At 34.9% G+C, this 18,781-nt stretch overlaps 1 protein-coding gene across 1 annotated transcript in view; it reads left to right on the plus strand.

The window, feature by feature from the left end:
- Positions 1–18,781, plus strand: part of USH2A (usherin) — a 790,277-nt gene that overhangs the window by 129,539 nt on the left and 641,957 nt on the right. Inside the window, exons 9-10 of the mRNA XM_021927201.2 lie at positions 3,966–4,161; positions 6,909–7,039. Of these exons, the coding sequence (XP_021782893.2) occupies positions 3,966–4,161; positions 6,909–7,039 (327 nt within the window). The remainder of the gene's footprint in view (positions 1–3,965; positions 4,162–6,908; positions 7,040–18,781) is intronic.

Below are 18,781 nucleotides of genomic sequence, written 5' to 3' on the forward strand. Positions count from 1 at the left end.
GAATCTTTATCACTCCAAAAATAATATTACAGTGAAATTTTTAATTGACCATTGAGTTTAACTTGACCATTGTAAAATGGCCAAAAGGGTGAATTATTTTTTGCAAATTATTAAAATGTAACATTACCCGATGTAAACATTGTGACCTAATGTTTACATTCTTACTATTTTTCTCCTTTTTGTCTTTTTCTCTCTCCCCAGCTAAGTAGAAAAAACTCATTTTATTTTCATGTTAAAATTTTGGAATGCCATTAAACAGTAACACACTAGACAACTAAATTCTTATTTTTTATCTTCTCCCTTTAAGATTGTTAAATGAAGAAATTGAACTAGCAGGGAAAAGTAAATACTGGCAAAAAAAAAAAAAATGCTTTTGACAAGTGTATGTTCCAATAATGATTATGAAATATGTCAAACTGTTCTAAAATACTAAATATTTATTACTATTTATTCTATATTAAAATAGAGCAATAGAATAACCTTTGTTGTCCCAATGTGAAAATAGTTTTTAACAATGTTAATATAAAACAAAGAACAAAGGACCATTATTATGGATAAACAGAGAGACATTACTTTACATGGTTTGACTCTCCTGATTCATAATTTAACATGTAACTCTGGCATACGCTGGGCACTTAGGGAAGTCACATTAAGTATTTCACAGCAAATGGAGAGTGAGAAAAATGATTTTCAGAAATCTTGGTATTTACTTCTTATAAATCTTATCTTGAATTGATTGTACTTTACATGAAATATAATTTGATAAAATGTAATAGTTTTAGTGTGTGTGCAAAATGAGAATTTTTTGATCGTTCAGATATTAAAATTAGCATTATAAATACAAATACATATAATTACCTATTAAAATTCTAAGATGTGTTTATTTTAATAAAAGTCTTTATAAAAATCTAGTTAAATCTTATTTATGATTATAAATGTAAAAGCCCTAATTTTTTTTTACTTGGCATTATTTACTATTAATGATGTTGGGTTTATTAAAAAATGCAACCACAGACTCCAGTTAACCTACTAACCTATTATATAATTTATCAATTCGATAGGTCAAACAATTAAGTCAGAACATTTAATAAAACTGACAATATATTTTTTATTTTTTTTACATAAAATCCATATTGGTTGTTTTGAAGTAGCAATTTCTTCTTTAAAATGATAAAAATTGTCTATGTAAAATCAATAGTCAATACTATAAAAGCTATAACATTATAGATATTTTCATTAAAATGAGTAAAAAGATAATTATGCCTATCACACTACTATACTATATAAATTAACTATTATGCTGAAAATTCTGGCCAATAAAGTAGGGGAAGGAAGTAAATATAAATGTATATTTAAAATTATGAACTAAATCTTCACTATTTTACAGGCAAAGGAAAATTCTAATATCTGATAAAATCTTTAAAGTCAATTAAAAAAGAGTATACTAAAGAAAAACGAACAATTTTCTCAAAAAGGACTATATCTAACCAAGAACTAGGTGAAGATTGCTTGGCATTACTAGTATCCAAAGACATACATACTAAAACAGTAATTGACATATTATCTAAAATCAAAATAGTGAAAATATAACAATTATGAGCAGAACACAAGAAAATGGACATTCTCAGATATTGCTGGTGTGAGTATGAGTTTAATTTTTCTAGAAGGAATTTGACCATATTTAACAAAATGTTTAAAATGTCTATACTCTTTGATAATGTAATTTCATCTCATAATTTTCTTAAGGTAATACTTAGATATATATCCACTCCCCATTCCCAAAAGAAAATGGAAAAAAAACTAAATGTGTAATGATTGCAGAATGGTTGAATGTTATCTTAGAAATATAAGAAATAATGCAGCAAAATACATGATGTTTAATAATACAAAACTATGTAGTAATACAAAATATATGATGTTTAATAACACAATACCCACATATATTCATAATTTCATAAAGAAAAAATATATGCATATACAAATTTAAAAGAAATTGACTCGTGTTGACATTTTGACTTACCATTTGCTAGTCAAATTACAGTGCTTTTAATTTTCTACTTCCTGCCTTTATTTTATAAAGAATACTTTTTTTATGTCTATAGCTATACTAAACTCAGTTCAGTGGAACTATTATTTAAATGTATGGAAAAAATTGTGCTTTGTCCATAAATTGTATTTATATTAGAAAGTTGAAATAATTAATTATAAAACATATATCCAGGTTTTTTTATTTGTTTCAGTACATGACAGATCTATTATGTAATTTGAGTAAATTTTTTCTTACAGTTATACAGGCAGTTCTCTCCTTACACAATTCTGATATGCATGAATATCAGTTACCATAGTTTAGTTAAATGCTACCAGTCCTCCAACTATGTAGCTCAAGTGTCAGGTAACATTGAATATTACTGTGAGTAATTACATAAACAAACATTGCTGCTGGCTCTGCAATCCACAAATTACTACATAAAATAAGAGATGCACATTGTGGTCAGTAACCAATCATGTTTATTTTTTTCAAAATCTGTTGGTGATTGTGCACTACACATCTATTATTCAATTTATTCATAGACAGAGAAGCGTGTGGTTTTGTTGCCTCCTTGTGAGTGATAAACCCGAGTGACACTTTACAAACACAGATATTCAAAAAAGAAGAGGAATTGGACAGCAAAGAGGAAAGCACTGCAAACAAAGAAAATACTTGAAGTAAAACTCAAATTGGACCTAAGTGGAGTCATAGAAGAAATACTACTGAGGATTGAGGGGTTCTGAACATGTAACCAGAGCTTCTTAGTAAAGGTGAACTTAACCTAAGTGAGGAAAGTGCTTGCCACGAATAGGGTGAAGATGTCCTGGAGGAAGTGACATCCCAAACACTTCACATTAGAGGAATTCTCACAGGTACTTCACAACACTAAAAGTATAAAAGTTAAAATGTTGGAAGCTGATTCAAACTTAGAAAGGAGCGTGGCAATTCACCAAGGCATAGAAAAGATGTGGCCGGGTGCGGTGGCTCACGCCTGTAATCCCAACACTTTGGGAGGCCGAGGCGGGTGGATCACGAGGTCAGGAGATCGAGACCATCTTGGCTAACACGGTGAAACCCCGTCTCTTCTAAAAATACAAAAAATTAGCCAGGCGTGGTGGTGGGCACCTGTAGCTGGGACTACTGTAGTGGCGTAAACCCGGGAGGCGGAGCTTGCAGTGAGCCGAGATCGAGCCACTGCACTCCAGCCTGGGGGATGCAGTGAGACTCCGTCTCAGAAAAAAACAAAAAAATTTAAAAAAATTTAAAAAATTAAAAAAAAAAAAAAAAAAGATGCTTGTGTTCAGTGTGGTAAGTTGTAGGTGAGATGAAGGCAAGCACTGTTCAAAGTACTTTTAGTATTTTACAAAGGAGTAAAACAACTTCTCCAGGTTTTTAACGTTTTAAATTACAGAGTACTAAATAAATGGTCGTTTTTACTGGTTTATTTACTTACATTTATAACCGGCAGTGGGGAGTTTTTAACATGTTAAAGTTTTACAAAGTCTTAGAACTATCATAACCTTTCCTGTTGATTGTTAAGATCACTTTGCATGTTTGTAACACAAAGGATAAACACTTGAGGGGATAGATATCCCATTTTCCAAGATGTGATGATTATGCATTGTATGTCTTTTTCAAAACATCCCATGTAGCCCATATATACATACACCTACTATGTACCCACAAAAATTAAAAATTAAGAAAAAAAAGATCATTTTGCATGGTTCAAGCTTGCATGATCGCTTTTACAATTCCACCCTACTATGCTCATAAATATGCTATTTCTGACTTACAATATATTTTTCAAACAAAATAATTGCTGACTTTTTACTCACTGATATGTGCTTTACGTCTGGTGAAAGGCCTAGCCTATCAATAAAATGGAAGGAAATCTTAGCTTTCAGTTTCTTTACTATTCTGATACTTTTTGTTCTAGTGTGATCGCTGCTTGCCTCTTTATAATGACAAGCCTTTCCGCCAAGGTGATCAAGTTCACGCTTTCAATTGTAAACGCTGTCAGTGCAACAGCCATTCCAAAAGCTGCTATTACAACGTCTCTGTAGACCCATTTCCTTTTGAGCACTTCAGAGGGGGAGGAGGAGTTTGTAATGATTGTGAGCATAACACTACAGGTAAGTAGCAAATAAATTCCTGAGTTGGTCTTGGAGGCCTGTGTGCTTCTATCTACAATGGATATTATTTTAAATTATGTTATTGCTATATTATTTAAGAATGTACTTTCATACTGTTAAGTTTGAAAACCAAAGCTGGTTCACCAAATCTTTCTATTTCCAAATCACTAGGTAGTTTTCAGAAATAGCACTCTAGTCTTAAACTATATCTTCTCAGGAAAAGGATTTTGTTGTTGTTGTTATTTTATTTTGTTTTGTTTTTTAAAGAGTTCACACCATTTGACTAAACCACAACCATATTTAGGATAACTCAGGAATGCTTACTTTGAACAAATATCCTTAAAATAAATTTCCTTTTGTCCCCTTTATTGTCCTTTATGTCTGGATTCTCATGTGGAGATTACATTCATTCAGATTTGGCATGGACACTGGTAATCTGAGAATACTCTTTTTGAAAACACTAATTAAATAGAGATCATGATAATCAAAGTTCTGTTCTAAAACTACAAAGCATTTGACTAGTCATTGAAAAATACCATCCTTTTCTTGAATGGCAAGAAATGGCCAATATCTGAATTTGTAAAATATAATAGCATATATCTGATGGGTTTCAAAGTGGTACTCCTAAGCATGAATCCATTTATTAGCTGATTATTGATAACTTAAATATTACAAGATCTTGGGTAGGTGCTGGGGACATGAAGATGAATAAGACAATGAATTGTCTGTCTTTGGGTTATTGTACAGTGGGAAAGACAGACTATTGAAAGGAATGATTACAAAGTTGTCTGATGATTGCTAAGATAGGGCAAGTACAGTTGGAGTTAACCAGTTGAAGGATTAGGATGGTGAACTAAGGCTTACAATTAGGGAAACATTTTGTGCAGTGGCCTAGAGGAGAGAGAAATGTGATACCTTTGAAAAACTGAAAGATGGGCAAATGGCTGGTGGTAAGAAGAGATACTAGGAAGGAAGGCAGGGCAAGATCATAGAGAACTCTGGAGCCATGATAAAGCATTTGGCTTTTATCTAAGGTCAAGGTTTTATATGGTAAAGGGGCATGATCAGTTACTTGTTTTTAAAAGATACACCAGGTTATAAAGTGAAAAATGGATTGCAGAGGGTTAGAATGGTTGGTGAAAACCAGTTAGTGAGGTGCTGCAATAGTGCAAGTGAGAAATGATGTCAGAATACATTTCGATGGTGTGGATAGAGAGAAATAGATCCAAAAGATATTTAAGATAAAAAAGTGAGTGTTTTGTGAGCAGAGTGCAGGCAAGGGCAGGAAGGAGAGCCAAGACTGATACCTAGCATTGCATTCTAGCTTGAGCCGTAGGCTCAACATTGGTGCCAACCATTGAGATAGAAAATACAGGAGGATTGAGATGAGGGAAAGATGGCAATTTCTGTTGTGGATATGTTCACTATGTTTCCAAGAGACATGGGAGAAACTCCTGGGGGCAGTTGGAAACACAGTTCTGAAGCTCTTTTCTTCAAGGAAATCCTCTCGTGATGCTTTAAAGAAGATCAGAATAATTTATACATGTTAGTGACAACTATGCTTATCATGGTTTGTAAATGTGTATTACTCCTGGTATTATTTAGTTAAGATTCCTCTTACCTCCTAGACTGTAAGAGAGCTTTGTGAAAGAGATGCAATGGGTATTGTGTATTTAGTTCACTACTATGTTGCACAGCACTTAGCATAGTATTTGGTACATGGTAATCACACAATAAATATTCATTAATTGATAAATAAAAAGAGAATTTCTAAATTGGAGGTATAGATTTGGGAGTCAACAGCATATGTAAATGGAAATAGTCTAGAAATATTATAAGTCTGTTTAATTTTTAATTAGCCCAATAGTCAATATCTATCAGAATATGAGTTTTCACTTGATTATTTCTGTAGTCTCCTAATATTGGGCCAATTTCAACATTTTTTTGAGCAAATTACGTCATGTTTAAAGGGGAAATTGATAGCCTTAAGTTTTATTTCAGCTTATTTCAATTATCTTATATACTACTCATGTTAACTTTAGAAACTCCTTGTAGTTTAGGGGTTTTTTTTATTACATAATATAGCAAGGGAAATTTGCAATTATAAATTATAAACTATAGGAATTACCTGATATATCTAACATGCCAGGCTATTCTAGTGTTTAATATGAAAAGTACTTGGTATATCTAAATATAATGAATTTCTATTTCAATCTCTGAAATGAAAAATAATGGCCACTAACATAATCATTTGTTTTTAATTGTGTTAACTACAGAATAATAAATTATATTAAGAGAAGTCTCCCATTTTACATGATTGAGTTCCAGAAAAATATTTCCAGTACTACATACCTACTTGCTTCTTAGTATATAAGTATCATCTACCACATATGTAGAAATTTCTCATACTGTATTGAATTTAGATAAAGTGCCTGGTCCTAGACATAAAGTTTTAAGTTTAGGAACAAACTCTTTCCAAATGTATGGGCCCCTATAAAGCACAGCTTTTTAGAAGTGTGGTATTATATAACAGATGGGAGTTTAATGAAGTAAAGCACAGTTTGTAACAGGTTCATTGTTTCATATGCTCTGGATCACTAAATTGGCAGGTAGAGATGAAAGGTGCATTAAAATGGACGTCCCGAAAATTATAGAATTCCCTCAAAGGAATACAGTCTTTAATTTTGAATTATGCAGCTGATTTTAATGAATTAGAAGTCATAATGCATAACCTTTCCCTGATGCAGGAAGGAACTGTGAGCTGTGCAAGGATTACTTTTTCCGACAAGTTGGTGCAGATCCTTCAGCCATAGATGTTTGCAAACCCTGTGACTGTGATAAAGTTGGTGCTAGAAATGGTAGCATTCTTTGCGATCAGGTGAGTTTTTCTGAGTATTTAAGGTAAAGGATTACTCTGTCTGCCAGAAACTTATTTGGATGTTATTTCACTAGTAGAATTGAAGACTGCATTTACCAAGAAATCCTCTATGTGCATTTGCATTTCAAAGAGATGGTTGTTCCTGTGCAACTTTTAGTATGGACATGAAATATAGCACTAGTTTGGTGGTCCTTTGCATATAAAAAGGCTTATTTTAGCTTTAATTTTACAAATGTCAAAACATCGAAGGGTAGAGGTTCCAAGTAAATTGAGGTATATGTCTTAGAATTATTGGTGAATTAATATTAATACACAATATAAATAAACAAGAATAGTTTCTCCAAAAATTCCATAGCAGATCGTATAGCAAAAGTCACTTACACTTAGAGCCAAATGGAAATTATGATAGCCCCGCTTCTAAATTTCTTAGTCTAACTTCCCCTCTTAAAAGTACAATGGATTTTTTATAATTTTAAAACATTTTTATTACTTACATCACAAATATTGATGTCTAGCCTACATGCACACAGATTCTAACTAACCTCGGTTCATGAATCCTACCTCAAGCAGAAAAACAAGCTTCTTATTTAAGTTGAAATTTTTACCTGTTCTGATAATACTAATAAGTGAAAATTGTGAAAATTGGTAGAGGAGAAATTTACTTTGAAGATTCAATTCAATGACTGTATTAATTTTTAACAATTGTATATTCTGTTATAAATAAATAAGGCTAGGAGCATAAACCACAATCCAGTTATAGAACATTTGTTAAAAAGTTATATTGTGAACATAATACATACAAGACAAAATATCTTTCTCATATAATTTTGAGAATTCCTTAAAAATAACTTTCCCAAACAAAAGACAAATATAAACCAAGACAAAATATGGATTCAAAGACCTTCATAGTAACCATCATGTGTTAATAAGGGGGCATTATATGCTTCATTAGAAAGCTGAAGAGTAGAAAAATTATTAATAAAGACAATTTCTACTGTTTTCATTTTATAATATTGAGGGACTATTTTCTCAGAAAGTCATACTACAGTTGTACATATATTAATTAGTAAACTCTGACTATATCTTTAAATTATATCTCATTTTTACACATCTACCCTGAGTTTTCAGCATGGCTATCTTTTGCTTATCATTCAAATATTGATATATTATATTTTGAGATATATTTGCTGACCACCCAATTACAAAACATTCTCAAGTCTTTTACATCATCTCATGTTATTTTCATTACAGACTTTGTAAAATTAATTTATTTGTTTACTGTTTTTCTCTCTGTCCAACATAAACAGAACAGTTTTGGTCATATAAAAAGCCCCCAATACGTATGTGTCACATAAATGTTGAATGAATAAAGAGAGATTCTCTAAGCACTGGTCTTATAGTTAGATTCTCATTTAAGATGGTCATTACAATAATCTGAGCATTATGTAAATTTTCACTTGCAGAACAGTTTTTCTCCCTGAAAATCTAAGGTCAAGAGCTTTGTTATATAGTATAGGAAGACTGTAAGCTATAGTTTTACCTCCCAGAATCTCAGTTATATGTCTAACCTATTTGAGTTACAGTGCATCAGATTTGTCTGTCCATTTCACCATTCAGATCTATAAGAAATTGAAACCTGATTTTTCTGAATTCAAACTTCTATTTCAAGTCCATTTTATAGGGATGCTAGACAACTTTGGGTGGTTCTGTGCTTATAAATAATTAACAACTGACTAAGAAAAAAAAAGCCCACCACAATCAATTTCAATCTACCAGTGAGATGTCACTGAACATGGAATTCAGAAGAGATGTACTTAATCTGCTCTTATGAACCAGTGCACAGTACTTCAGCATGCCACTGGCTCTAGATTTCTTTCTTTAACATCTTATAAAGTGGATCAAATTATTGGATGGAATTTTGAAAGATTGTACCATTTATAAGCAGGATATTAGCTGTAGCTCTTGTTATTTTTTAAGTTGGAGAAGTTTTTCTCTATTCCTAGATCTCCTTTGACTCCATGTCTTATATCCAGGGCACGCTGATGCAAGAGGTGGTTCCATGGCCTTGGGCAGTTCAGCCTCTATGGCTTTGCTGGGTACAGCCTTCCTCCTGGCTGCTTTCACAGGCTGCCATTGAGTGTCTGTGGCTTTTCCAGGCACACAATGCAAGGCAATGGTGAATCTACCACTCTGAGGTCTGAAGGACGGTGGCCCCCTTCTCACAGCTTCACTAGGCAGTACCCCAGTGGGGACTGTGGGTGGGGGATCTGACCCCACATTTCCCTTCCACATTACCTTAGCAGAGGTACTTCATTAGGGCTCTGCCACTGCAGCACATCCTCTGCCTGGACATCCAGGTATTTCCATACATCCTCTGAAATCTAGGTGGATGTTCCCAAACCTCAATTCTTGTCTTCTGCACACCTGCAGGCCCAATATCATGTGGAAGCTGCCAAGGCTTTGAGCTGCCATTCTCTGAAGCAATGGTCTGAGCTGTATGTTGACCCCTTTTAGCCACGGCTGGAGCAGTGGGGACATGGCACAAAGTCCTTAGACTGCACACAGCATGGGGGCCCCTGGGCCAATGAAACCATTGTTTCCTCCTAGGTCTCCAGGCCTGTGATGGGAGGGGCTGATGAGACATGCCCTGGAGACACTTTCTCCATTGTCTTGGTGATTAACATTTGACTTCTTGTTACTTATGCAAATTTCTGCAGCCAACTTGAATTTCTCTCCAGAAAATGTGTTTTTCTTTTCTACTGCATTGTCAGGCTGCAAATTTTTCAAACTTTTATGTTCTGCTTCCTCTTTAACACTTACTGCTTAGACATTTCTTCCACTAGATACCCTAAATCATCTCTTTCAAGTTCAAAGCTCTGCAGATCTCTAGGGCAGGGGCAAAATGCTGCCAGCCTCTTTGCATAGCAAGAGGGACCTTTACTCCAGTTCCCCACAAGTTCCTTATATCCAGCTGCGACCACCTCAGCCTGGCCTTTATTGTCCATATTGCTATCAGCATTTTGGTCAAAGCCATTCAACAAGTCTCTAGGAAGTTCCAAACTTTCCCACATCTTTCTGTCTTCTGAGCCCTCCAATCTCTTTCAAACTTTTCCATATTTTCCTACCTTCTTCTGAGCCCTCCGAACTGTTCCAGACTCTGCCAGTTACCCAGTCCCCAAGTTGCTTCCACTTTTTTGGGTGTCTTTACAGCAGTGCCCCACTACCCGGTACTGATTTACTGCATCAATCCATTCTCACTCTGCTATAAGAACAAACCTGAGACTGGGTAATTTATAAAGGAAGGAGGTTTAACTGACTTATAGTTCCTCAGGGCCGAGGAGGCCTCAGTAAACTTACGATCGTGGCAGAAAGGAAAACAAACACATCATTCTTCAGATGGTGGCAGCAAGGAGAAGTGCCAAGTGAGGGTGGGGGAAAGTTCCTTATAAAACCATCAGATCATATGAGAACTCACTATCAGGAGAACAGGATGGGAGAAACTGCCCCCATGATACAATTATCTCCACCTGGTCCCTCCCACAACATATGGGGATTATGGGAACTACAATTCAAGATGAGATTTGGGTGGGGACACAGTGAACACATATTGCTCCAGTATAACTATCTCAGATTTCTTTGGAAAGAGAAATAATTTGTTATTAATTCAAAATAAAATGCTACATATATATGTGTGTGGGTGTGTATATATATAGAGAGAGAGAGAAAGAGAGAGAGAGAGAGACAAGGAAATGAGAGTCACATTAACATCATTAGGAATTTAACGTTACTAGAAGGCAGTTCAGAATTACCTTAAAATTCCAAAAGAAGACATTTTGAAGAAAAACTTGTTACTCAGTTCTGTCCAAGCTATGGCACCAACATGAGGTTAAGATTCTTTTTGTACTGATAGATGGTCAAAATATTACCATTCATAACCCTGTATTAAAATATTTAATATGCAAAGTGAAAAAGGAATGTAAGTCTGGGGGCAACATTAAACAAAGGAAATGACAAATAGTTATGATCCAAAGAAATAAATACATAAGTCAAAATATATTTTCAAAGTATCCATTGGTCTTTATGGTCTTCAAGGATAGTTTCCTTACATAGGTGTTTAATAATTCAATTTTATTTAAGATCAAATCACAATTTTGTGTTTTGTACTGAATAATTTTCATGTGAACATAATATAGTGAGTGTATATTAAGTATAAGGTTCAATCCATAGTCAAAGGATATATGACATAATGGCTGTAAAATGAAGGATAAATGCTATAAAATTGATTCTCTATAGATGGATGGATAGATATAAATTTAGAAATTATGAATAAAAAAGAGAAATAGAAAAAGGTAAAGATGCATTAATTTCTCTAACTTTCAAGTAGAAAGTCATTAGCTATTAATTAGGTATGTTATTTAGAGATATACAAATAACAAGTAGAGGGCTGAAAATACTAATATATCCAAATATTTCAGTGAGAAACTAGATGCTTTTTTCCTAGGATCAAAAGCAAGATCACAATATCACCTGCTACCACTTCCACCTAACAATATACTGAAAGTTCTAGCCAAGAAAATGAAATAAAAAACATTCAGATTGGAAAAAGAGAAGTTATTTGTATTTGCATATGGCATTATCTTATAGATAGAAAATCCTAAGGAATTAATTCAAAAGTATTAAAACTAATAAATTTAGGCTGGGCGCAGTGGCTCATGCCTGTAATCCCAGCACTTTGGGAGGCCGAGGCAGGCGGATCAGGAGGTCAGGAGATCAAGACCATCCTGGCTAACACGGTGAAAACTTCGTCTCTACTAAAAATACAAAAAATTAGCCAAGCATGGTATCGGGTGCCAGTAGTCTCAGCTACTCGGGAGGCTGAGGCAAGAGAATGGCGTGGACCCTGGAGATGGAGCTTGCAGTGAGCCAAGACCACATCACTGCACTCCAGCCTGGGTGACAGAGCAAGACTCCATTAAAAAAAAAAAAAAAGAAAAAGAAAACTAATAAATTCAGCAAGGTTGCAGAGTACAGAGTACAATATGAATACACAAAGATCAATTATATTTCTATATATTTCCACTGAACAATCTGAAAATAAAATTAAGAAAAATTCTTTTAAAATATCACCAAAAGATTAAAATATTTAGAAAAACATTTAGTAAAAGAAGTGCAAAATTATATTCTGAAAACCATAAAACATCGCTGAAATAAATTAAAGAAGCACTAAATAAATAGAATGACACTCAATGCTCATGTATCAGAAGACTTAGTATTATTAACAACACTCTCCAATTGATCTATAGATTTATTGTAATCTTTGTTAAACGCCCACCTTACTTCTTTGCACACATTGACCAGAGGATCCTAAAGTTTGTATGAAATTCATGGGACTCAAAAACATCCAAGATAACCTTGTAAAAGAAGAGTTGGAAAACTCACCCTTCCCAATTTCAAAATTTACTATAATCAAGACAGACAGTATGGTACTGGGATAAAGATAGACATATACACATATTCACTGAAATAGAATTGAGAGTCTAGAAATAAGCCCTCATATTTATAGTCAATTGATTTTTGACAACAGTGCCAAGACAGTTCAATGGAGTCGTTTTAACAAATGGTCCTGGGACAACTGTGTTTTTATATGCAAAAGAATGAAGTTGGACTCCTACCTCACCTCACATATAAACAAAGTAATTCAAATTAAACAAAATATTGAATATAAAAGATAAAACTATAAAATCTTGAGAAGAAAATATAGATGAAAATCTTCATGTCCTTGGATTAGCCAGTGGCTTTTTAGATGTGACACCAAACGCCTAAGAAACAGAAGAAAAAATGTATAAATTGGACTTCATTAGAATTAATATTTCAGAAGACACCAACAAGAAAGTGAAATAAACAACTCAAAGAATTAGTCGCAAAGCATATAATAAATATGTTATAATGAAGAAAATATTTGCAAAACATATATCTGATAAGAGGCTTTTCTAGTATATATGAAGAACATAAAATACAAATAATCAAAAGACAAATAACTCAATTTTAAAATGGGCAAATAATCTGAATAGTTATTTCTCCAAAGAAGATATAAAATGGCCAGCAAGCACATAAAAAGATTTTTGACATTATTAGTCATCAGAGAAATGCACATCAAAACTACTGTGCATGCCCACTTCCCAACCAGTGGGATGATTACAACTTAAAAAAAAAAAAAAAAAACAGACAAAAACAAAAGTTGGTGAGGATGTGGAGAAATTGGAGTCTTCTCACAGACTACTTATGAGAATGTAAAATGTGCACCGACTTTGGAAAATGGCTTGGTGTTTCTCAAAATATTAAAGATGGATTACCATATGACCCAGAAGTTTCACTCCTCTGTGTATACCATATATCCTCATAAAATCTTATTGATAAATGTCAATGCCACATTATTTATAACAGTCAGAATGTCCATCAACTGCTGAATGAATAAATAAAATATAGTATAATCACACAATGGAATATTATTTTACATTAAAAAGAACGAAAGTACTGGTACCTGCTACAAAATCGACTCAAATCTCAGAAATTTGAGTAGGGGAAAGAAGAGGGACGAAGAAGAGAGAAAGCTTGTTTTGTTTTGTTTCCAAGTGCAAAAATCTATTTTAAATATATATGGAAGGAAAGACATGCTTTAAAATGTTAACTTTTTGGTTTTAAAACATTTTTCCTTTTATATAAACTTTTTTTTTAATCTTTCCAAATCTGCTTTATCTATAACTTTTATAGTCAGAAATAAAGGAGAATTTTCATTCAACCTGATATATAGCCAGAGAGAATTACACATAAGAATAGGAATGTGAATAAGAATGATAGAACTGTTTTCTGACTTTAAAATCCCACATTGTTTATCTTTAAATCACATTCATATGTTACCTTAATTTTTATTATTTTCTCATGCTCCAAGTACAGAGACAAAGTTTATGGATTATCATTACATGTGGAGATATTGTGTCAAGTCTACCTTGCCTAAATAATATAAAAGATTTCTAAAAATATTTCCAGACATTGTCAATAGGATAACGGAACACACACTAAAGAAATTGTCAACAGTGTCAAAATTATAAGCTGCAAAATTGAATTCAAGGACATTTAAAAAAATTCATGCAATTTCAATCCTTAATAATATTAGGGAGCACAAAAGGAAATTAGGCAGTAGTTCAAGTTTCATTTTGTTATAATAACTCAGGAATGAAGCCAGCCCCAAATGGCCTGAGTGACTGTGTCGTGCGCTCTGTGTTTTGGAAGGGAACTTTCCTTCTGGCACTTGTCATTTGAAACTCTATCCAGTCCCATAAGATATGGCATGTTTGCCTTATTCTTCCATAAGAAATGTAATTGTTCCTTATGTGAATGTCAAAATCTTGAGAGGGGCATAAAGTAATGCTCTGCATCACTGAATCCTAAAAATACTAATGCCAAAGTCAAGACACAGAGAACATCTAAGGCACAGTACTATTATTAATAGGAGAGAGGAAAATGAAGAGTAATAATGATTATTGAGGAGTAACTAACATGGAATCCTTGGATCCCTTGGGTGACTATGTGAGTGTACAGTTTATGTCTGTATAAATTGAGTAGGATACAATTTATGTCTGTGTCATACATTTGTTAAGTCTGTGTATTTTTCTCTTTTTTTTCTCTTTTGTCTCTATTTTTGAGGGTGAGAGCTTTCAGTACTTTCATCAGATCCAAAAGGGATACATGAACCAAAAAAGATGATAATTACTTCACCATGGAAAAGACGTCTGTCTTATAAATAGGCTTGGTTATTAGTTCAGGTACATATAATGTGAGTTTTCCAGGATGCCACTGCACTTCCCTCTTGTTTGCCTGAACTTAATGCATGAGCTACTTGACATGCATCCTCAGTTGGAGGTTAACTGTCCTTTTTCATTTCCTCATCTAGTATGACTTAAGTTCAGATCAATCAAATAGAGTCCCAGGCCTAGATGATGCCTCTTCTGTACTTTGACGTATCTGGAGAAGGGTCTGTGGATCCACACCTAAAGTGCATACATCTAGAGATCTCAGTCTGCTCCTGACCCAAGGTGGGAGTGAGCTGTTTGTCTCCATCCTTTCCCTGCACTGACCCCACTCCTCCACATATTTGCTGGTATTCCCAGAGTTCCTGCTATAGCCACTTCCACAGGTGATGGTGATAAGGTAGGGAGACCAGTCAAAGTCCCTCGCATATGACCTGACTCATGTAGAATGCATTCAAGAAATATTGTCTGAATGCTTTCTTGTTTGAGACTTCTTTTTTTCATCCCTGCTACCTTCTCTCCCTTTTACTTTGCTTGTTATTGGGTTGAGCTGAGGAAGCCAGGGGGTTTCAGCCACCATAGTCAAGATGGTGGCCGTCAGCTAGAGTAGTCCTCAAACTTTTAATGCACATGTGACTATCCTAGGTATCTTTTTAAAAGACAGATTCTGATTCAGGAAGTTTGGAGTTGGGGTTCAGATTTTACGTTTGTGAAAGTTCCCAGGTGATGCAATTGCTGCCAGTCTCTGAACCACTTTTTGATAACCAAGGAGTCAGAACACTGTCTACCAAAGACGTGTAGACCAAAGAAGCTGAATGTAGATGGGGGTGTGAGAGGTGTGAGTGTGTACTCACGAGCACATGTATACACTTGGTCAGTTATGGGTTTACTTTGCTCCATCCACTGAATCTCATCTTAAAAGCAAGTGGTTTTCCAAGTTGTCCAAACTAAGTTAAGCTTGAATTGTGCCCTAGGCTCTGTCTTTAAAATTAGAGTATATAACCTAATAGCCCTTTTTAAAAGGAAATAAAAACAACAAATAAGGGAATTAAAAAGTTGTCTGAAAATCAAAAATATAGTTGTAATTATATAAAAAGAGAGAAGAACAGCAGATTGTACTGCTCAGCAAAGTATCAATAGGTTACTGCAATAGCACCAGAACAGAAAGAAATGATGAAGAGATATTTAAAAATAGATTAATAACAAAGGAGACTGAGGTTGAAATGAAGTAGATGAAATGGAAGGCATCAGTGAAGGAAGCATTTCTAGGTCTGACCTATGGAAGATGGAATAATAAGGAACAGAGACCCTACTCATGAAAATTGATTGTTCTGCTGAAGTGATAATTTTAAAAAAATACATTTAAAGTTTGAACAGAATATACTTTCTCTGCATAATGTACCATTTTTTCTGCAGTTCATTAATGATGTCTCTTCTGTTCAAAATTAGGTATTTGTCATTAATTACCATAACATGTCCAAAAGTCATCATGTGAACTTTCCTGAAGAATATTCTTATATTTTGTATGACTCAAATATTAAAGTGTACAAATAGAAAAAAATAATTAATGCATAAGTTTTCTTAGCTTATGCGAAACCTGACCTTGAATAGTACAATCCATGGATATCGGATGTATACACTGAGGTGGTGAAGGATGTCAAAAGAGGGGAGTTTTCCCAGAGCTTCAATAGAGACATAAAGGTCTTGGCACAAGCCACATGGTCTCTCTTTTAGAGAATTAGGGAAGTTTAGTAGTAATATTTCTCATAGAGCTGGTAAATTGAGTAATATCCGATTATTCTGAGATTGTAGAGGATGAGACTTACAAAGACAGGAACAAAGGTCCTGGGGTATAAATGGCAGAAGAAGGGAAAAATTAATCTTAGTTGGATAGAAAGGTTAGTATTGAGGGAGTTATCCAAGAATCAAGGTTGTGACAAACTGCCTGAAAGTAAAATAGATGGAGGTGTAACTGAGATGAGGTCTTAGCCTCCAGTTTATGTTGAGTTCCACATGTTTGGACACATCTGACATCTTCTTGGGAACAAGCTCATTGCAAGGGTCTGGGTATACAAAATTGGCCAAATACTAATACCTCAGGCATTTAAGAATAGATTCGATAGCCTTAAATAGCCATAATAGCACTAGCAGAGGCATTAGGTAGTGACTGGATGTTGGAAGAACTGATTTAACTAGTAAGTGCAAGATAAAGTGATACAGGGCCCATTGCATTGCTACCAATAGCAATGTAGTTAGAATAGGCTAAACAGATGTAACAACCCCCCATAAATCTAGTGACCCAAACAATATACAGGCTCATTTGTTGTCATATAACCTCTCCAAGAGAGCTGTTCCTACCTCCTTGTTGGATCTTCTCTGTATGACAACTCAGGGACACATGCTCCTTCCATTGTCTGGATCTGCCTTTAACTAAGGAAGGAAAAGACAATGTGGAAAACAGCTTCCACTTTTAAAAAGCTTTGGTCCAAAAGAGGTGTGCATCCCTTCTGCTATCATGCCATTGATAATAGCTAGTCACATTGCTAACTAGTTACATAAAGGGCTGAAGACATGTAGTCTCTAGCTGGGTAGCCACTTTAAAGCTACAGTTGTATACTATGGAAGACTATGGAGAATGAGTGTTGGTGGGGAGTATGTCATCTCTGCTCAATACACATGCAACAGAAGGTAGCCCAAGAGTGAAAGGGCATTCTCTTCCTTTCTACACACAGAATGGGATAGCTTCTCTTTAATGAGGACCTCTGAGAATAGAGTACCTCATCAGAATCTCAGGGGTGCCAAGCCATTAATATTGGTGGAAGTACCTGCTTGGAGGTGGACCCTCTAATAGCAGTAGATGCACCTGTGAAAGCACATATAGCAGCATGTGTCAGCAAGAGAGAATTGGATGTGGGAGGAGAAACAGCTTGTGTGCAAGGTGAAAAGATTTGCTCATGAGCACATGTGACAGAGAAGCCCCAGGAATAAGGAAATGAGAAAACAGTTACTGCCCCCTACATGTTCCCAGAGGAGGGGCTGGGAGAGAAATTAAGCATAAAGAGCATTAATTGCATAGAAGATGCTGAGGGATCATAGATTTGAAAGCAATATCAAAATACGGGTATTTTAAGTCTTTTAGCAAGAACAGACACCATAGGCCGTATATAGTTTCCTGGAGTTGTGATTAAAGGGTGAAAACAACTTTTGTTCAGATATGTAGGTAGATAAGTAGGTAGATATAGATATGAGAATAGTAAGTTTGTTTAAACAAATGATTCATTACATCATAGTGACTCTTTGTGCTTTTTGATAATACTGGCTGATATGGTTTGGCTGTGTCCCCACCCAAATCTCATCTTATAGCTCCCATAATTCTCACATGTTGTGGTAGTGTCCTGGTGGGAAATGAATGAATGGTGGGGGCAGGTCTTTCCTGTGCTGTTCTTGTGATAATGAATGAGTCTCGTGAGATCTGATGGTTTTAAAAATGGGAATTTCACTGCACAAGCTCTCTCTGCCTGCTGCCGTCCGTGTAAGACATTACTGGCTCCTCCTTGCCTTCTGCCATGATTGTAAGGCCTCCCCAGCCATATGGAACTGTAAGTCCAGTAAACCCTCTCCTTTTGTAAATTGCCCAGTCTCAGGTATGTCTTTATCAGCAGTGTGAAAACAGATTACTACACTGGCTTATTGAGGAACAGAATATAATAAGCCTCCTTCATTCTTCATCTACTAAACCAATGTGCTGATCATTTCTAGAGGCAAGGACACTCCAAAAATCAAGAAAGAGTTGATGATGAGCCCTCCTAATATTCTCCTGGACTGGATGCTGTCTCAGCTTCTGTTGGGCCAAAGAACCTGGCCTCTACCTCGACTTACCCACATGTTGTTTTGGTGCCACGTATGAAGTGCTGCATTTTGGGGTGTGCAAGAC

Source organism: Papio anubis, chromosome 1 (genome assembly GCF_008728515.1).
Source record: "Papio anubis isolate 15944 chromosome 1, Panubis1.0, whole genome shotgun sequence".
Classification (NCBI taxonomy): domain Eukaryota; kingdom Metazoa; phylum Chordata; class Mammalia; order Primates; family Cercopithecidae; genus Papio; species Papio anubis.